A 17,359-nucleotide genomic window follows, 5' to 3' on the forward strand; every position below is an offset into this window, starting at 1 on the left:
AGCGGATTGAAATTACCAATGACGGATGGAGGTTGAGGATAGAACAGCTAGACCTACATTGGATTTCATTAGTGGAGCCAGAAAATTTTCGTGGATTGGACAAGAGTATATTTAATGTGGGTTACAATCAGAATAATTGTGGTGGAAATTCAGGTTTGACATTATATATAGGAAATGTACGTACTTGCTTATTGCTATTAATTTGTCCTAATCGGCCTAAAATTGAGTCATTTCTAAGTTGAGTGTGAATGTGTGAATACTGACTTAATTGTCATGACCCAAGAGCTGTTAGAGTATGACTCGCTGATTTCAATGAAACACAAAAAAAAGGCCAAAGGTGGTTGAAAATTCAGGAGGGAGAACCAAACTTATTTTTCTCTAAAAAAATTAAAACTTATTAGTGTGGACAATCAAGGTCATCTGTCTCTAATCACATGATTTACATGACTCATTCTCAATTTTCTATATCACATACTGCCCATGGGTTTGCTACTTCTCTCTTCTTAGGCTCCTTTAGGCCCGTTTACTTCTTTAAGGCCCATTTGTTTATTTTATAGGCCTATGATCCATTATTACTGCTGCTTAGGCTTAATGGCTTTTCTACCCAATTACTAACTCATTTTTGCGCATGTTGGTGGGTTCCTTCCCTCTACTGGGCTTCCCAAAATGACCATCAACATTTTGTTTGATTTATTATAGTATTTTGAGAATTTTTTTGGATTAATTTATAAATTTGGAATATGATTTAAGCATATTATGTGAATTGTAAAAATGTATTAAAAAATAGGGACTTATAATCATCGAATGTCTTCTTCTTTTCTTTTCTTTTTTTCCCTTACAAGAAATGAAATATTTTATATCCAAAATGTTGGATTGATTTTTACACACATAATAGGTTGGGTTGGGTTGCGAATTCTTTTAACTTATTCCCCTAAAATTTTTAAGTATGGATCTCTCCGTTCAATTAATACTTTTTTATGGTAAAAATTATGAAAAGCTCAATCTCTACATTCTATAACAAATGAAAAAAAAAATCTAGTACCACAAACTATTATACAACTTCTTTGCCACAATTATGACATGAGAGAGTGTAAATGGTGAAAAAAAAAAGGGTTAGACTTGTGACAAAAAGTTGTGGAATGGTTTTGTGGTACTAAAGCTACAATTTAGGACTGCACAAGTGTTTTTTGTTTCCTTTTCAAGAGTCCAAATCTTCTGTACAATTTTTTGTGTACCACTCTATGTTCCAGTCCACCAACCATTACTTGCCATGTTTTCATTTTACTTTCCTTATAGAATAACTGAAGTTTAAAATGGAAAGCAATCATACACATTGTATGTAATGATTGATGGAACAAAAAGTGTTACAGAAAATTTGCATTCCCTTTTCAATGTGGACTCAAAACGCTTATTGTCTTAAACTCACGTGTTTAGCCACTTTTGTCAACTTCTCAATCGAAAAAGTGCATGGCATATACATGTGTAAAATTGTTAATTCTATTTCTTCTCTACATATACATGGACTTGCGTGGAATCATTCTACAAAGCCATGTAGACTTGCATGCACTCATTTCGTAACCATGTGAACTTCTTAGACCCTAGACTTTCGTGCAATCATTTTGCAAGCCATCTGGACTTCTTGAACCAAGCTAAACAACACATACCCAAGTTACGCAATTTTCTTACAGTAGAGTGTCTAATCTCTAATGACACAATTTTGCTACAATTGTAATATGTTCAACTATGAGCGATAAGTTCATGTAAAAGTGATGATTCAACATTCATAGTCAATCACTTTAATAAGTTGTGACAAAATATGTGGTCATGGAATAACTATATAGTAGATAGTCGACCAATTGTCACCTCCAATGGCAATGCACCTTTAAGACCATGGCGCTGTATCAACGCAAAAATCAGATCAATTGTCCCCTCCAATGGCAACGCACCTTCAAGACCATGACGCTGTATCAAGGCAAAATTCGAAATAATTTTAATGCGTATGATCCTAACATATTGTGTACAAGGCTCCCACCGCGGATTCCTTGTTATGCTTCAAGTCTTGAGATCGAGAGTCAGACTCTCGAGCTCCAGATCAGAATGCTTTCAAGCTCAAATACATATATGTTCAAGACAAATGAACTCTCTCAGTTTGCAAAAATATTAAAGTATATTACAACCTTTACTCATTAAATGTTCAAGACAAGTGAACTCTATCTCACAGATCACACTTAAAACTTGTATTCAAAGTTTGTTGGATTTTGATCTAAAATACTATCTGATGTTGCTTCTGATGATGTGTGGTGCTTCTACTTGTAGCAGACATATGCCTTGAGACCAAAATTAGATTATTAGCTAGAAAAAGTTAACACAGACATTTGGATAAGACATAATTTATAGGAATCCAACTTTTCCTGCCATTGTCCTTTGCACAAATTATATCTTCATATAAGTACTTGACTGTCGTCTTTCGGCTCTGGAGGCCCTCTTGCTATTGGCATTCCACCTCCAAAATCGGATTTGGGTTTCACATAGTCCACAAAAACAACACGCCCATTTAATGCCTGGCAGTAGTTGTTTGTTATTTTTGAATTTCAAAGCTTAAAAGAATCAAATGCAGAGATGAAAACAGGGGCTTACCTTTCCGTTCATATCGGTAAGGGCTTTCTGAGCTTCATCTTCTGAAGCAAAGGTCACAAATCCAAATCCTTTTGATCTGTCTGAGACTCTGTCCATTACAACTTTAGCTGGAAAAAGAAAAATTGTTAAGCTCCAACTAACTGAATATTCTACTGGCTTGAAGAGGGTAACTTAATGTTATGGCATATGGAAAGCCCATTGTCACCTTCAACAACTTGACCATATTGAGAAAATGCTTCTGATAATCCTTTGTCATTGGTGTAAAATGACAATCCTACAGCATTGTGAGAGAAAAAAAAATCTTTAGCAAGTGCATAACATAACAAAAAATTGAGAAACTATACAGTATATAGGGCAATAAAAGCTGCAAAACTATGTTATCCTTTTTTTTTGGGAAGTCTAAGTGAGTTAATATACAGTTAAACAAAACTTTTTGTTGGCAAAGATAATATGGAAAAATGATTTAGATAAGAAGCCAAAAAAAGAAAGAATCAGAAAAACTCTATGGCCTTAATCTAGGGACCTTGAAGCTCTCCACTGCTTGATATATTTTACATACAAATACAAAGAGAAAATGTTTCTATATGATTTGTGTACTTTTGACAGAGCATGTCACTAAGTATCAAGGGAAACATTCTACTAAAATTCAAAACTTAAATAAGTAGCAATTTTATAAAAGATTCCAATGCTCTTTTAGTAGAGGTCAAGCCTCAATGCAATGGCAAGTGCCTTTCACCAAAAGCAATAGGTCATAGGTTCGAGTCTGGAAATCAGCATTTCTCAAAAAAATTGGGGGTAAGCTTGCCTACCAATCATCCCTCCCAATACTTTCAAAAGCAAGAGCTTTCAGCACTGGATACAACCTTTTTAGTGCTTTTTTAGTACAATTCAATGCACTTCTTTTTTAATATTATGAGAAGCTTAGTTACTTTGAAAAGCAATCCTTGTGCTGCTTCTCAAATTTATCAAAAGGCTAAAGCACCTTTGATTTATCTAATGAGATGCTTCTGTTCTTTAAAATGACGAAACACCCTATAAAAGCCCCCATCAAACGGAGTTTAAAAGGTTCAACTGATAGAACCATCCAGTAATCAAAATTAGGATATGGAATTCTGTGAGTAATACACACAGCATGTATAACACAACAGTATATTGATCAGAAAAACATGAGCTAGGAGAATCACATCTCTATGTTGGTTACAGATGATAAAAAGGCATTCACACATACAAAAACAATCTCAAGATTAGTTATTTTGTACCTAAGCAAAAAAGATAGAACACTATTTAGACAAGACCTGAACAGACACACTTCCGCCACTTTATTTGGAAAAAAAAAAAACAATCTGAACCATACATGAATATTGATAACCATAAAGGTTTTGAAGTAAATGTAATCAAGATTAGCATGAGTTCTTAATTAAGGTCAGAGCCATGTACATGGTTGCATTTAAGGATTTCAATAGTACCCACAAGACCATTCAGCTCTCTCTGGAAGCCTCACTTGGTTATGGATGAATTAAACGAGCATTTTGTACAAAAAGGTGAAAGAAGGAAACGCAAAAAACTCATATAGGTATTACGTCGAACAGGTTATGGTCATAGTTCAAGTAATCCAAAACAAGATGGTGACATAGATAAACAGCGAAACATATGATTGGTTTTCGGTCACACATAAATAGTGGGTAATAACTGCTTAACGTTTTGAGATAGTACAACGTCGTAAAGCAAAGTGAAACAAAAAGTTAGGAAAAGAGAGAGAGAGAGAGAGAGAGAGAGAGAGAGAGAGTACCTCCAACGAAAAGTTTGGAAGCTATGCCTCTGGAACAAATGAGAAGAGTTGGAGGAAGGAGAGAAGTGTATGATAGATTGGGATTATGACCAACTAGTCTTCTAAGCGCCGCCATTTGATGCCACACACACTGGGTTCTGCTGCCAGGGAAATACTCTTGAGAGCTTAGAAATGATGGAAACTATTCCGCGATATATATATATATATATATACCTTTAATCCTTTTTTCTTTTTTCCTTTTTTTTGAGAAAGCCCTTTAATCCTAAGTTAAATATAATACATAGAATTTTAAATTTACAATCTAAAATTCAATTCTCAAACTATGTAACCACGGCCTAGAATTTTATTTAAAGAAGTGATAAATACTCGAAATTAAAATGATAAGTACTTGAAGTTACAGGATAATCTATTTTTAAAATCTTAATATATGAAATGATAAATACTCGAAATTAAAATGATAAATATTTGAAGTTACAGGATAATTTATTTTTAAAATCTTAATATATTTCCCAATTATCTACCCATCCAATCTTTAATCTTGAATTTACGAGGCAAAAAAAAAAAAAAAAAAAAAGAGGTAAATCTACTCCAGTGAAATGAACTGAATGTCTATTTGGATACCATTTATTTGCTGAAAAATAAAAATTATTGCTAAAAAATTGTAACAAAATAATTTTTTTAAAAGCAAAATACTGTAGCAAAACCCATAATTGCGTTTTTCAGTTCTTGATGTCCGTAAACAGTACCCATGGACCTACTAAAAAAACGCAAAACGCAAAAAACTCTGTAAGCAAACGCACGCTAAGTTCGCCATCTCAAATATTAATAAAATAATATATTACCTTCCTGTTGTTTTATTCTTTTCATACAAATTTTTTTATTGCTCAACTATGAAAAAAAAATGTTGAATATGTAGTGACCCAAAAAAGGGGTCTTGCATTCTATGAATCCCACATCGCCTAGGGAAGCACATGGGAATGTGTTTATAAGGAATGATCTCCCTTCAATGTGTAGAAGCTTTTCCCCAACTGTGTAGATATTGTCCGCTTTAGGGCCCATACCCCTCACGGTTTTGTTCTTCCCCAAGTTATACTGAAACCCAAAAGTTCTGATCCCACATCGCAAAGTGAGCAACCAAAGAAAGATTCATAAGTGATGGCAACCCCTAACGTGTGCACAAGCTTTTACCCCAAAGCTTGTGAAAACTCGGGAACCTAAGCCTGAGCTGAAGTATGTGCACACGGTAGTCAGAACTGTGGGAGCTCTGTCTTACAAATGGTATCAGAGCCAGGTTTTCAATCAACCTAAGCTTGGTTGCGCAAGCTTGTGACCCAGTGCTAATTACTAAAGATGGGGGCATTAAGGTGGTATGGAAGATGGTTAGTGCTGACACCAATGGGGGTTATACAAGTGGCTGCTACAGATGTGTTCGTGTGCCCGCGAGTACCTGCCATGGCCAGGAAAAGCGTACGGGTCTCTGTGGTCTCCGTTGTCCTATCAGAGTGGCGCAGCGGAAGCGTGGTGGGTTCTAGTTAGCTCAACTGGTAAAGTCTCAGATGGTATCAGAGCCATGCCCTAGCCAAAAATGTGGGCCCCACACGCGAGGACGCGTGTGCCCGTAAAAGGGGTGGATTGTAGTGACCCAAAAAGGGGGTCTTGCATTCCATGAATCCCACATCGCCTAGGGAAGCACATGGGAATGTGTTTATAAGGAATGATCTCCCTTCAATGTGTAGAGGCCTTTTCCCCAGTGTAACTTGGGAAGAACAAAACCGTGAGGGTATGGGCCCTAAAGCGGACAATATCTACACAGTTGGGGCGGGGTCGTTACAGAATATATTCAGACATATGTGTGTGACACTGTCATTGTGCTGCTGGCTGTTCCAGTATGATTTTCTGATAACAATTTTTTTTTTTCAGTCAATACAATAAGATGTGAGCCTCCCATGTTAGTTTCATAACTTTTATAATTTTTTTTAATAGAGTTGTGCAACTAAAAAAAATAAAACTTGGTTTTAACATTTTGATAAAAGAATTTTTTATTTTTTGAATAATGTTCCTACATTCATGCACTGATGAGAAAAGCCATGTTTTTTTTCCTATGTTCACAGACACAAAAGAAATTATGGACTCATATGAATCTCTACAGATAATTCATGAGATTTTAGATTGAATACAGTAGAAAAGGATATTCAAACAGAGAGAAGAAATCATTAAATTATGAGGGGCAATATTAGCAACAAAATAGGAAAATCAATACTAGTTTTGTCATCGCAATGCAATAATTTCATCTTCTTTGCATTCTCCCACGCAATTACCATAGTACTCTCTTATTAGAGCATTTTAACAAGAGAATTCACAGCAGTGAATCTAAAATTTTAGCTATTAGCTATATAAAAAGTTACTTTATCTATTTTACCTTCACACATGCTGTAGTAGTGAATTATTTTAACTTTGAACACAATAAAATAATATAAATATCACAATAAAATAATATATCCCCTACAATAAAATAATATATCCCACTACCCACAAAAACATCTACAGCACCAACCACAACCACCTCTACATTAGTCACAGCCACAACCACAACCACACCCACAACCACCACCACCACCACCGGCCACAACCACCACTCTACTTTGGCAATCACAACACAACATAGGGGAAAAAAAAACAAAACCAAGGAACAAGCTACTGCAAAGCCAAAATACACAAAACCCACTGCCAAAGCCAAAATCATCTACCACCACCACAACCAAAACCCATAAACCCACTGTCAAAATCATCCACCACCACTACCATAGCCAAAATCAACCACTTCCACCAAGCCACCAAACCATATGAAAATACATAAATAAATAAATAAATAAAACTCAATCACAGCAAAGAGAATAGAGAGATGGGGGCAACGGTGGCTTAGCTTGCAGCGGTGGCTTGCGCTGAGGCGGATGGGTTTGATCGGCGTTGGGTAAGCGTTGGGATGGAGGACTAGGCAAAGGTGGGTCGAAGGAGTGGATCGACGGCTTGGGGCTTGGGTCGGCTTGGGCAAGTGACATTGAGGCCACAAGGCTTGGGTTGAAGACGTTGAGAGAGAGAGGTGAGAGTGACTGAGAGAGAGAGAAGAGGCAGGATTGGGCGATGGGGTTTGGGGTGGGTCGGCGAGCTGGGTTGGCAGAACAGATCGGCAATGAGGGAGTTGCCAGCGAGCTAAGGGATGAGGGAGATGAGGGAGCTGGCGGTGAGCTAGAGAAAAAAAAATTGAGGAAGAAAGAAGAAAGAAGAGAAGCCGGAGAGAGAGAGAGAGAAAGTAGGAAATGTTTATATAATTTGAGAAGAGAGAGAAGTGTAATAATTTTTTTTTTTTAACTGTGAGCTACAGTGCACATCTAAAGATAGATGTGCACTATAGCTGAGGAGCTAGCTCCACTGCTGCATGATGGTTTTTTTGTGATTGAGAGCTAAAAAAATACCATTATACCTATATAGCACCTCTGTTGTGAGTGCTCTTAGTCGGCAAGATCTTGCAGAGTTTCTTCTTGGAGGCTGTTCAAAATACAAAGAACGATGTAAGTTAACAATCATGATAATGACAGATGATATGATTATAAATTAAAATTGTAACTCAAGCTAACTAAATACATTTTCTAGTGTTAACATCAGGCGAAAATAGCCAAATAGCACTTTTTTGCAAATTATGTTGTAATCTACCACTGTTTCGAAATATGTAGGGAACTACCACTTTTTGGATACTTGAGTTTAGCTAAATCGAGTTTTCTATGGTACTCAAGTTCATAGAACTCGAGTACCATAGAAAAATAAACTCAAGTACCATAAAAAATTTTCAAAATTTTTCAGAGTATATTTTTTCAAAAAACTCAAGTTTTTGGAACTTGAGTTTCATGACAAACTCGAGTTTCAAAAAGTAGTAAATCCCTACATATTTCTAAAACAGTGGTAGATTGCTAATTTTTTTGCTAAATAGTGGTAGTGGGCCATTTTTGGGTACTAGAGTTTAGCTAAATCGAGTTTTCCATGGTACTCAAGTTCATAGAACTCGAGTACCATGGAAAAATAAACTCAAGTACCATAAAAAATTTTCAAAATTTTTAGAGTATATTTTTTCAAAGAACTCGAGTTTTGGAACTTTAGTTTCATGGCAAATTTGAGTTTCACAAACTCGAGTTTCAAAAAAATATACTCTTTTGAAAAATTTTGAAAATTTTTTTATGGACTTTGAGTTTATTTTTCCATAGTAACTCGAGTCTATGATATAGCTGAGTGGTTAGTTTCCCCATAGGCTTGAGTCCGAGGACCATGCAATGCCTTGGTTCTGTCTAACGCTTCCATTTCTCTGTAAGTATCTAGTTTCCCCATAGGTTTGAGTCCGAGGACCATGCAATACCTTGGTTCTGTCTAGTACCCAGGTATAACTGAGTGGTTAGTTTCCCCATAGGCTTGAGTCTGAGGACCATGCAATGCCTTGGTTCTGTCTAACACTTCCATTCTTCTGTAAGTATCTAGTTTTCCCATAGGTTTAAGTCCGAGGACCATGCAATACCTTGGTTCTGTCTAGTACCCAGGTATAGCTGAGTGGTTAGTTTCCCCATAGGCTTGAGGCCGAGGACCATGCAATGCCTTGGTTCTGTCTAACACTTCCATGCTTCTGTATGAAGGGGTTTGTCCTCAGACCGCTTTACTGGAGACGGTTCCTCCTCGGGTCGGACTATTGACTCTACGGTGCTTTGGGCAGGGGTGGTTCGGACTATGATCTTACACGTGGCGTTGACCTCGCCTTCAATTCAAGTTCCCATCTTCTTCATTTACGAGGCGTCCCTTGGCCGTTCGCGCTCCGCGCTTGACGCTTCGGTGCGCGAGACACGCCTTCATTAATATCCTCGTGAATTGATACAAATCCAGCGGTCTATGGTCTCCTTGGGGTTTAGCATCCTCGTGATTAGTACCGCTGATAATTCTCTTTTCGAACTTTGTGTGGATTAATTCCCACCAGTCTTCATCCTCTATATAAGGTTTTCTGGGGGAAACGTTTCTCCATACACCATGAACTTCCCAACACAACTAGAAACACGTCCCCTCAGCTCCCCGAGCCCTTTCAATAACCCTGCCAAGATTGTGACCCGAGTTGGGAGATATGGGGCGGCCCTGGGTTGGTGTGAGGACACACAAGCCAAAGGCCCTACCGCCCCGGCCAAGAGCCGTTGTGACCGCAGCCCCCACCAGGCTTCCGGCGCTGCAGAGTCTAGGCGTAACCCTGATAGTGCCATGCGTGGTGGCCAGGAGGGATGTCCCTAAAGTACCTAACGCTCCTCCCCGGGGCGCACCCCTGCCGGAGGAGACGCGCAAAATCACGTCATGCCTGGTGCCCGAGTGTTACCGTCTCCAACGGCCAACGCTCGTGAGGATTGGAGAGAATCAAGGGAACATCATGAGGGAGGGCGTCCCGATGCCCCTGCGTTGGCTACTCTCTTTGTTCCAGCTCCGCCACACCGGACAATGAGTTGTTGGTGGCCTTGGAGCATGCTAGCCTCAGCCCCATTCCCTCTAGCTAGTTTTAGAACAGGTCCACCTGGGCCTCTGTTTGTAGAATTAGCTTGTAAAATTAGTTGTAAAATACGCCTGCCTGAGCCTCTGTTTGTATCTTGTACTTTCCGTTTAATAAAATAATATGAAGTTCCTTTTCTTTTCTGTTGAATCTTCTACTTTGAATCTTCTACTTTTCTGCAATTTTTTTTTTTTTTTTGATGCGTCGCTACCAACCTTCCGTAAAATAACTACTTAGGAACGATCGCCCGTTGCGCCTGCCAGTGCAATAATCCTTCCCACAGACGGCGCCAATTGTAGGGACTCAGTTTAGAAAGGTTCCCTAACAATACATTTCTAGAGAGTGGGGCGAAGGGTTAGGCCCTAACCGACTAGCAACGGAACATATGTCGCTTTTCACCATTGAAGGGGAGTGAACCCAATTTACAGCTAAGGGTAGCTCCTCGGCCTTCGTCCGAGGAGGTTCCTCCCTTCCCTCACTGCTTTGCTCGCCCCTCTTATATAGTTCTCCCCCACCTATCCCCTTCTGCCTTCTGTTGATCATCCATTGGCCTTCCTTCTGACCGTCCGTCCCATCAGAGGCCCTATCAGTACTCGAGTGGTTCACCATGATCAATGTTACCCTGTCAAGGGGTTACCTCTCCATTAATGCGGTCAGGGGGGGTTAGATGAGCGTATTCAGTGTGGATGTGACAACCTGTTCTGGGCCTGTCCCCCACCTGAAATTAGCCTCGGTATGCCAAGGACAGGGATGTCCTCGGCGGGGTCCAAAAAGGCATAGGTCTTCATATACCAGCCTTGGACAGTCATCCCTCCTCGACATGGGCTTTGGGCCAAATACAAGATGGGCCCAGTCTACCAGGCCTACGGGCCCCACACCTACATATTTCTAAAACAATGGTAGATTGCTAATTTTTTTTGCTAAATAGTGGTAGTGGGCCATTTTCCACGTTAACATCAATTAAACTAGGCAGGATCTCATGGAGTGTTGATTATTGTCCTAAAGAAGAAGAAAAAAATTTTCATTACCTTATCCCATAAATATGGGTTGGGCGTCTTGTAAACCTCCACTCTTTTAATTTGAGAAGGAGTTGGCATTTGCCATTCGCGGTTTGGTAGCGGAGTTTGATGTGGAAGATATTCAGTGGCTGTTCATTTTTATTTGACGAATTTTTAGCAGTAGAAATGTAATACACAAAAGGTATTTGACATTTGTGCATGCTATTAGGGCCAGTGTTGAAGGAGAAAGCAGTGTTATCAACTTTGTGGTGCCAATCAACAAAGGTTCTTTTAGGCAATTCCATATCTCTGAGTCTCTGACTAAGAAAGTGCCTCGGAATATTTGTACAATGTAACCCCATGAAACAGATACTGTCCAATTTCGATTTTTGTCATAACAAATGGATTGTTGCATCAGCCCAGCCGAGTCCATCTTCATTGGGCGCTTGAGTCGTTTTAGGGCGTCCACTTCGTCCTTCGTGTTGGGGATTATGTAATTAGCCTCGATGTCTAAGTGGTGTAATGAGAGTAGAGGCGCAATTGGGTGCGCTGCTAGGAGGCCCACTAGGTTGCCATACACATCAAACTAATCAGCAAGGAGAAGAAATAGATTATTAGGGATGAATATTTTTTATTTCCTCTATTCTATTTATAGCTAATTTTTAGGCATGTTATTAATTTAATTCATCATTGTAAAACTAAATCCATTGATGGAAGACAACAGTCTTGCTTAAACCCATTGATGTAGGGCTGTAAACGAACCAAGCCGTTCATGAACAACTCGGATTCGGCTCGATAAAAAACTCATTTATGTTTGTTTATTTATAAATAAACCAAACTTGAGCCTTAGTTTTAGACTTGTTTGATAAATGAGCCAAGCCCAAACAAAAAAATTTGTTTGTGAACAAGCTCATGAACAATAGGGCCTGATAAAAACACGCCGAGCTTAGGTTCGTTTATAGCTTAATATATGTTTACTAAATAAACTCATTATTATGACATTACACATATGTTTTAGAATGTTAAATTTATAGCTTGTTTATTCATATATGTTTTGGAATGTTAATTTATTTATATTTGTGAAGATTATAGTTGCATGGATGACAAATGTGGATGTAAAATTGTATTTTGAACAATTACTTAAGCTATAGACAATGAATGATGAATGGATGGATTTAATTATGTAAAGTTGTAATTTGAACAATTTTTAATCACGGGTGGAATTAGAAACATGATAAAATGAGTATGTTATTGTTTTTTGTTTACTTGATTTTTGGTGATATAAGCATTTGATGATGCAATTTTTTTGGGATCTCAAGATTAAAAGCTTGACTTGAGCTTGAGTTTGAGCTCAAGCTTGGCTTGACTAATTAATCAAGCCAAGCCGAGCTCAAGCTTTTTGGCATTATCACGAGCTCGAGTTCAAACATTGTTTTAAAGCTTGTCTCAAGCTCGAGCCAAGCTTGAGCATTTGATTTTTATTGATGAGCCAAGTTCAAACATGCATTACTCGACAAAGCTTGGCTCATTTACAACCCTACATTGATGGCACCTAAATTAGCTTAGCTATTAACAATTAATAAAATATCCCTATCTATTTATCTAAACTCTATATTGTTTGTCTCATCATAAAAAATAAAAAATAAATAAATAAAAAACCTCTATATTGTTTGTATAATATTATATTTATTGGAGAAACCCGACACACTAGTTTTAATTACACACATAAAGGGTTACAATAATAGATTTACAATAATAAATATTTGGCGCATAAACTAGTTCTCATTATTATAATATTATTATAATGGTTACTTTTAGAAATGTTATCTAGCTAAAATTCTACTGTAATTTGATCACTTATCAATTACATTTGGATAGAAAAAACATATTTGTTTCTTATATGAAGTTTCCAAACTCTTTCCTATCTATATCTTAACATAAATACAAAATCATTATTTTAACAAAAGTTTAGTGGAACAAACAAAAATGAGGTTCTTAATTTCATGCATATTAATTAAGGAAAAAAAAAAAAAACCTGGTGAAATCCTTTTTCCTTTGTGAGAGGAACACCTAGTTCAGCCGAGTCCAAATCTTCTATCCCACACTTCCTATTCCACTATATACTCCACAAATAAAAACATACCACATGTCCATCTAATTTATTAAATGCTAAATTTATGCTTTCTATTATTTTAATTGCCTAAATATGATGGGTTATTTATTTATTTATTTTAGGAAATTGAAATAATAGATGACATAAATTTAGCATTTAATAAATTAGATGGACATGTGGTATGTTTTTATTTGTGGAGTATATAGTGGAGCAGAAAGTGTGAAACAGAAGATTTGGACTCAGTTCAGCCATGCGAGCTTGAATTCGATCATCTAATCCATACAAACCTGGATACCTCTGTATACACTTATCTTGCATTTTCTCGAGTGCCATTGTTAATGGATAACTTATTATAGCAAATCCACCACCACCATGGGCCATATCCTCAAAGGAGTTAAACCGTTATCATTAGGTTCGACTTTGACATGCTTATCTAACCAAACATTTCCACGCACTTCGTTGGGCCTCCACCATAAACTGATATATTGTTTCCTTTTGTTCCAAAGTTTGGCTCAAGCTGCAATGCCAAAAACTATAAGGGAAAGATTTGTTTTTTCTAGGGAGTTAGGAGTTGGACTAGAAACTATAAGGGAAAGATTTGTTTTCTTAGAGCATCCACAGTCGATTTTTATATCTCATCTTATTTTACCATCTCAAAGAGTCACTTTATCAATTATACAATACAATTTTACAATTCTCCAACATCTCAACTTTTATTTCCCAATCCTACTCATTAAAATAATATTTTTACGTAATAAAATAATATATCTCACAATTACCATTATAAAATACAACAAATTATTTATACATTATTTATTCTTTCTCTCTCTTTCCTTCTGTTCAAGAACCACAATCACCACCACCGCTACACACCACCACCGCCACCGGTAACCCATAAACTACCGTCAACACCAAAAAACAAAAAAAAAAAACCCAGTGAAAAGACTAGAGCCACGCCGCTGCACTTACTGCCCTCCGACCATCAACACAACCACCACCACCCTATAAAAAATCTCTCTCTTCTCTCTTCACCGTGAACAAACCCAGATCAGTACCTCCTCGGCCCAGCAACAATCACTTACCCAGTCCTCTGCCCAGCAACAATCACTCACAACACGGACCCAAATCACTGCTACACCACTAGCCACCCCAGCAAATCACAACAACAATCCCAAAACAAAAATTTGAAGAAAAGCCCACCATCAAAAATTCATGCCGATCTTTAAAGTGATCAGACTTGCCACTGCCGCCGAACCCCAACAAACCACCAGTCACCACCACCACGCCACACGCCCACCGGACAAACCCATTAAATCAGAAAACCAACAAACCCATTATTTCGGCACCCATGCGATCAAAATCTGATCTCCATAGAACCCACGTGATCAAAACCCCATCAGAACAGAACCCACGCAATCTCCTTCTACCGATCAAAACCCCATCTGAACCCACCCAAAATCAAAACCCACCTCGCCACACCGATCTCCACGCACGACTCGGTCACCATGTCAACACCACCAAACGCCGATCTCCACCATGCTGACCTCCAGCCACCATGCCCATCTCAGCTGCGCCACCAGCCTCGCCACCATGCCGATCTAGAAATCCAATCTAGCGTGAGCTCCGATTTGGCTTGGGGATTCAACGTAAGCTCCGATCTGGCACAGACAACTGAGAGAAGCTTGACAATGGCGACAGAGAGAGGGGATGAGAAAGAGACAAGGAAGAGAGAGAAAAGAAAGAGAAAAAATGAGAGAGGACAGAGAAATTGCCAGGTAAAAAGCATTAAAAAATTATTTTTTTATACCATTCAGATATAGTACCATCTTACATTTGAGACGGTACTGTAGTTAAATCTCAAAATTTTTTTGGCATTTGCGATGTGGCCTTCCCATTGTTGAGCAGTTTTGGGGTTTAAATGTCAAATATTTCTAACATTTAGCATATACAAGCCCCACTGCTGATGCTCTAAGGAGTTAGACCAAGGGATGATATCGCAGAATTATCTTGCTGATGGATTGAGAAAGATTGTTTGGGACAATAATATGGCTTGTATATAAATGCAAACAGGTAAGAGAGTATCATAAATATAAATAAGCAAGCAATTATTCTTTTAAGAGAACAATAATTTGAATCTTTTAATTTGCTTTCATGGTTGAGTTTTTTGATTCCTGGAACAAGGAGTGAGAGAGCAAAAGACGTTTGGAGGAGAGAATAAAATTTTAGCTAAATTGAAACACCACAATATTGAGAAGAGAGTTTTGTGTTAATTCAAATGGCATAATCCATCTAAAAAACTTTAAAAGAAAATTAGAAAAAAAATTAAATAAAACACGTTTCTAATATTCTATTTAAAAATGTTTTCAAAAAAAATATTTAAAAATAAAAATAAAAACACCCTCACGTTCAAATTACCTTTTTTGTTTTAATACTTATCCCATCTCGTGCAATTTAAAATATTAAAAAAAATATTCATCATTCTCAGAAAAATATCAAACTCAAACTTATCAACTAAACGTACAAATTACTTTTTTGCTTTAATACTTATCCCATTTCATGCAGTTTAAAATATTAAAAAAAAAAAAAAAAAAAAAAAATGTGTGTTTTTATGTACTGCCCAGTGCCCAGGTCTTAAGGGTGTGGCATTTTGAAAATGTCTTTTTTTGTATTGTGTGGTTTTAACAGGTGGTTAGAATGTGATATTATTAGACTTTTTTTATTTGTTTTTGGATTTTAAGGGTACTGCCAAGGTCTTAATTCCTAGGCATTTTGAAAAAATTCTTTCTTGTATTGTGTGTGTTTTTATGTACTGCCCAGTGCCCAGGTCTTAAGGCTGTGGCATTTTGAAAAATGTCTTTTTCTGTATTGTGTGGTTTTAACAGGTGGTTAGAATGTGATATTAGGTGTTTTTATGTGCTCGCTAATTGTCCAGTTGTTATCAATGATGTACTGTTTTTATGTGCTTGCAAATGTTTTTATATCAAACATTAAATTTGTACTAATAAAAATTTGTACTTAAAAAGGCCTGTAGGCCCGATAGATTTAAAGTTGTGGAATGGCATACAACTTGAAAGCCCAATTTGAAATGAAGGATGAGCCTGTACCATATATTTACATGAGTCAAAGTATCTAAATCTTTGTTAAAACGAAGCCCATTAATTTGGGCCTAAAAGGCCTATCAAAAATTGGGTTAAAATTAAAAAAATTTATGCAACGGGTTGGGTTCGGGCAGGGTTTTTTCATACCCGGACCCAACCCGCGGGGCAAGATCCGTGGCCCGGACCCGGCCCGTTTAGGATACCGGGTTTTTTTCCGGGGCCCGGACCCGCCCCAGCCGAGCTCCACGGGCCCCGCGGGCCCCATTTAGGGATTGGGCCCAATTCGTGGCCCAACCAAAAAAAAAAAAGCCCAAATTTATTTTTGCCTACGTTAAGCCTGCACCGCCTAATCCGTGGCCCAATCCGACGATTCCGACTAATCTTATTAATTTAAATAAAAAAAAAATACAAGCACAAACACAAACATCAACAGCAACACAAATACACGGCAACACAGCAATAAAGTACTTAATCATTTGAATATCTTTCTGTTTAAAGCCACATTTCTCATAGAACGCTTTATTCTCCAAACTGCAGTCAAGAATCACCTTATAACATCCCATCAAACGAGCATGCTCTGTGAGGAAGGCAATAATTTTCTTGCCTAGTTTCAACCCTCGAGCATTGGAGTCAACCACAACATCTTCAATGTGCCCAACTTTGCCACAATTCCTCAAAAACTTTTTCTCCATGAAAATGCTCCCAGTTGCAATAATTTTCCCAGGAGATTCGTCTTCTACCACGGAAATAATGTGGTCATCTCCAAGGGCACTGAGCTCCCAAAATCGATCTTCAAAATCTTTGTCAGATACAGAGTCACAAACAGTTAGTTACCTCAGTAGCTGTATGAAACCTTTGTTTTTGTCTGAGATCTGTAATTTTCGGACCTGAAACTTCTGTTCTTCGCTAGAGGAGTTATTGGCATGCATCTTTTTTCGAAAGTACTTCAGTTCTTTGCCTAACTTATTAGGAATAAAAGGAAAATAACGAGGACATGGCAGATCAACGAATGATGACCAAAAAAAAAAAGAATGTCGTATGAAACAAAAAATCAACAAGAAACAATAGATTAATACAATAGAATGTGGAATATAAAGAGGACAAGGCAAAAAAAAGAGAACCTGGAGTTCACCGTTGCTGTGAAGATGCGAGGGAGGGAGG

The 17,359-nt window shown here is 37.8% G+C and overlaps 1 protein-coding gene and 2 pseudogenes across 1 annotated transcript; all 3 read right to left on the reverse strand.

Annotated features, from left to right (window-relative positions):
• Positions 1–2,122: 2,122 nt before the first annotated feature.
• LOC111996796 (small RNA-binding protein 11, chloroplastic) lies at positions 2,123–4,626 on the reverse strand. The gene is made up of 4 exons (XM_024028792.2): positions 4,427–4,626; positions 2,843–2,911; positions 2,638–2,744; positions 2,123–2,561 (listed from the first exon to the last, which is right to left on the reverse strand). Exons 1-4 carry the CDS (start codon positions 4,539–4,541, stop codon positions 2,442–2,444), a joined length of 411 nt encoding a protein of 136 aa, XP_023884560.2. The 5' UTR covers positions 4,542–4,626; the 3' UTR covers positions 2,123–2,441.
• Positions 4,627–10,966: 6,340 nt separating this feature from the next.
• LOC111996782 (uncharacterized) lies at positions 10,967–13,481 on the reverse strand (annotated as a pseudogene).
• Positions 13,482–16,142: 2,661 nt separating this feature from the next.
• Positions 16,143–17,127, reverse strand: LOC111996781 (glucosamine 6-phosphate N-acetyltransferase-like; annotated as a pseudogene).
• Between the last annotated feature and the right edge of the window lie 232 nt (positions 17,128–17,359).

The sequence above is a fragment of the Quercus suber genome, unplaced genomic scaffold, assembly GCF_002906115.3.
Source record: "Quercus suber isolate HL8 unplaced genomic scaffold, Cork oak 2.0 scaffold_147, whole genome shotgun sequence".
Classification (NCBI taxonomy): Eukaryota; Viridiplantae; Streptophyta; class Magnoliopsida; order Fagales; family Fagaceae; genus Quercus; species Quercus suber.

Coding starts and splice junctions, on each gene's coding strand:
- LOC111996796 (XM_024028792.2), bottom strand. CDS start 4,541: ATGGCGGCGCTTAGAAGACTAGTTGGTCATAATCCCAATCTATCATAC. Junction 2,912..4,426: donor TTCCAAACTTTTCGTTGGAG/GTACTCTCTCTC, acceptor ACAATGCTGTAG/GATTGTCATTTTACACCAAT. Junction 2,562..2,637: donor TTACCGATATGAACGGAAAG/GTAAGCCCCTGT, acceptor AACTACTGCCAG/GCATTAAATGGGCGTGTTGT.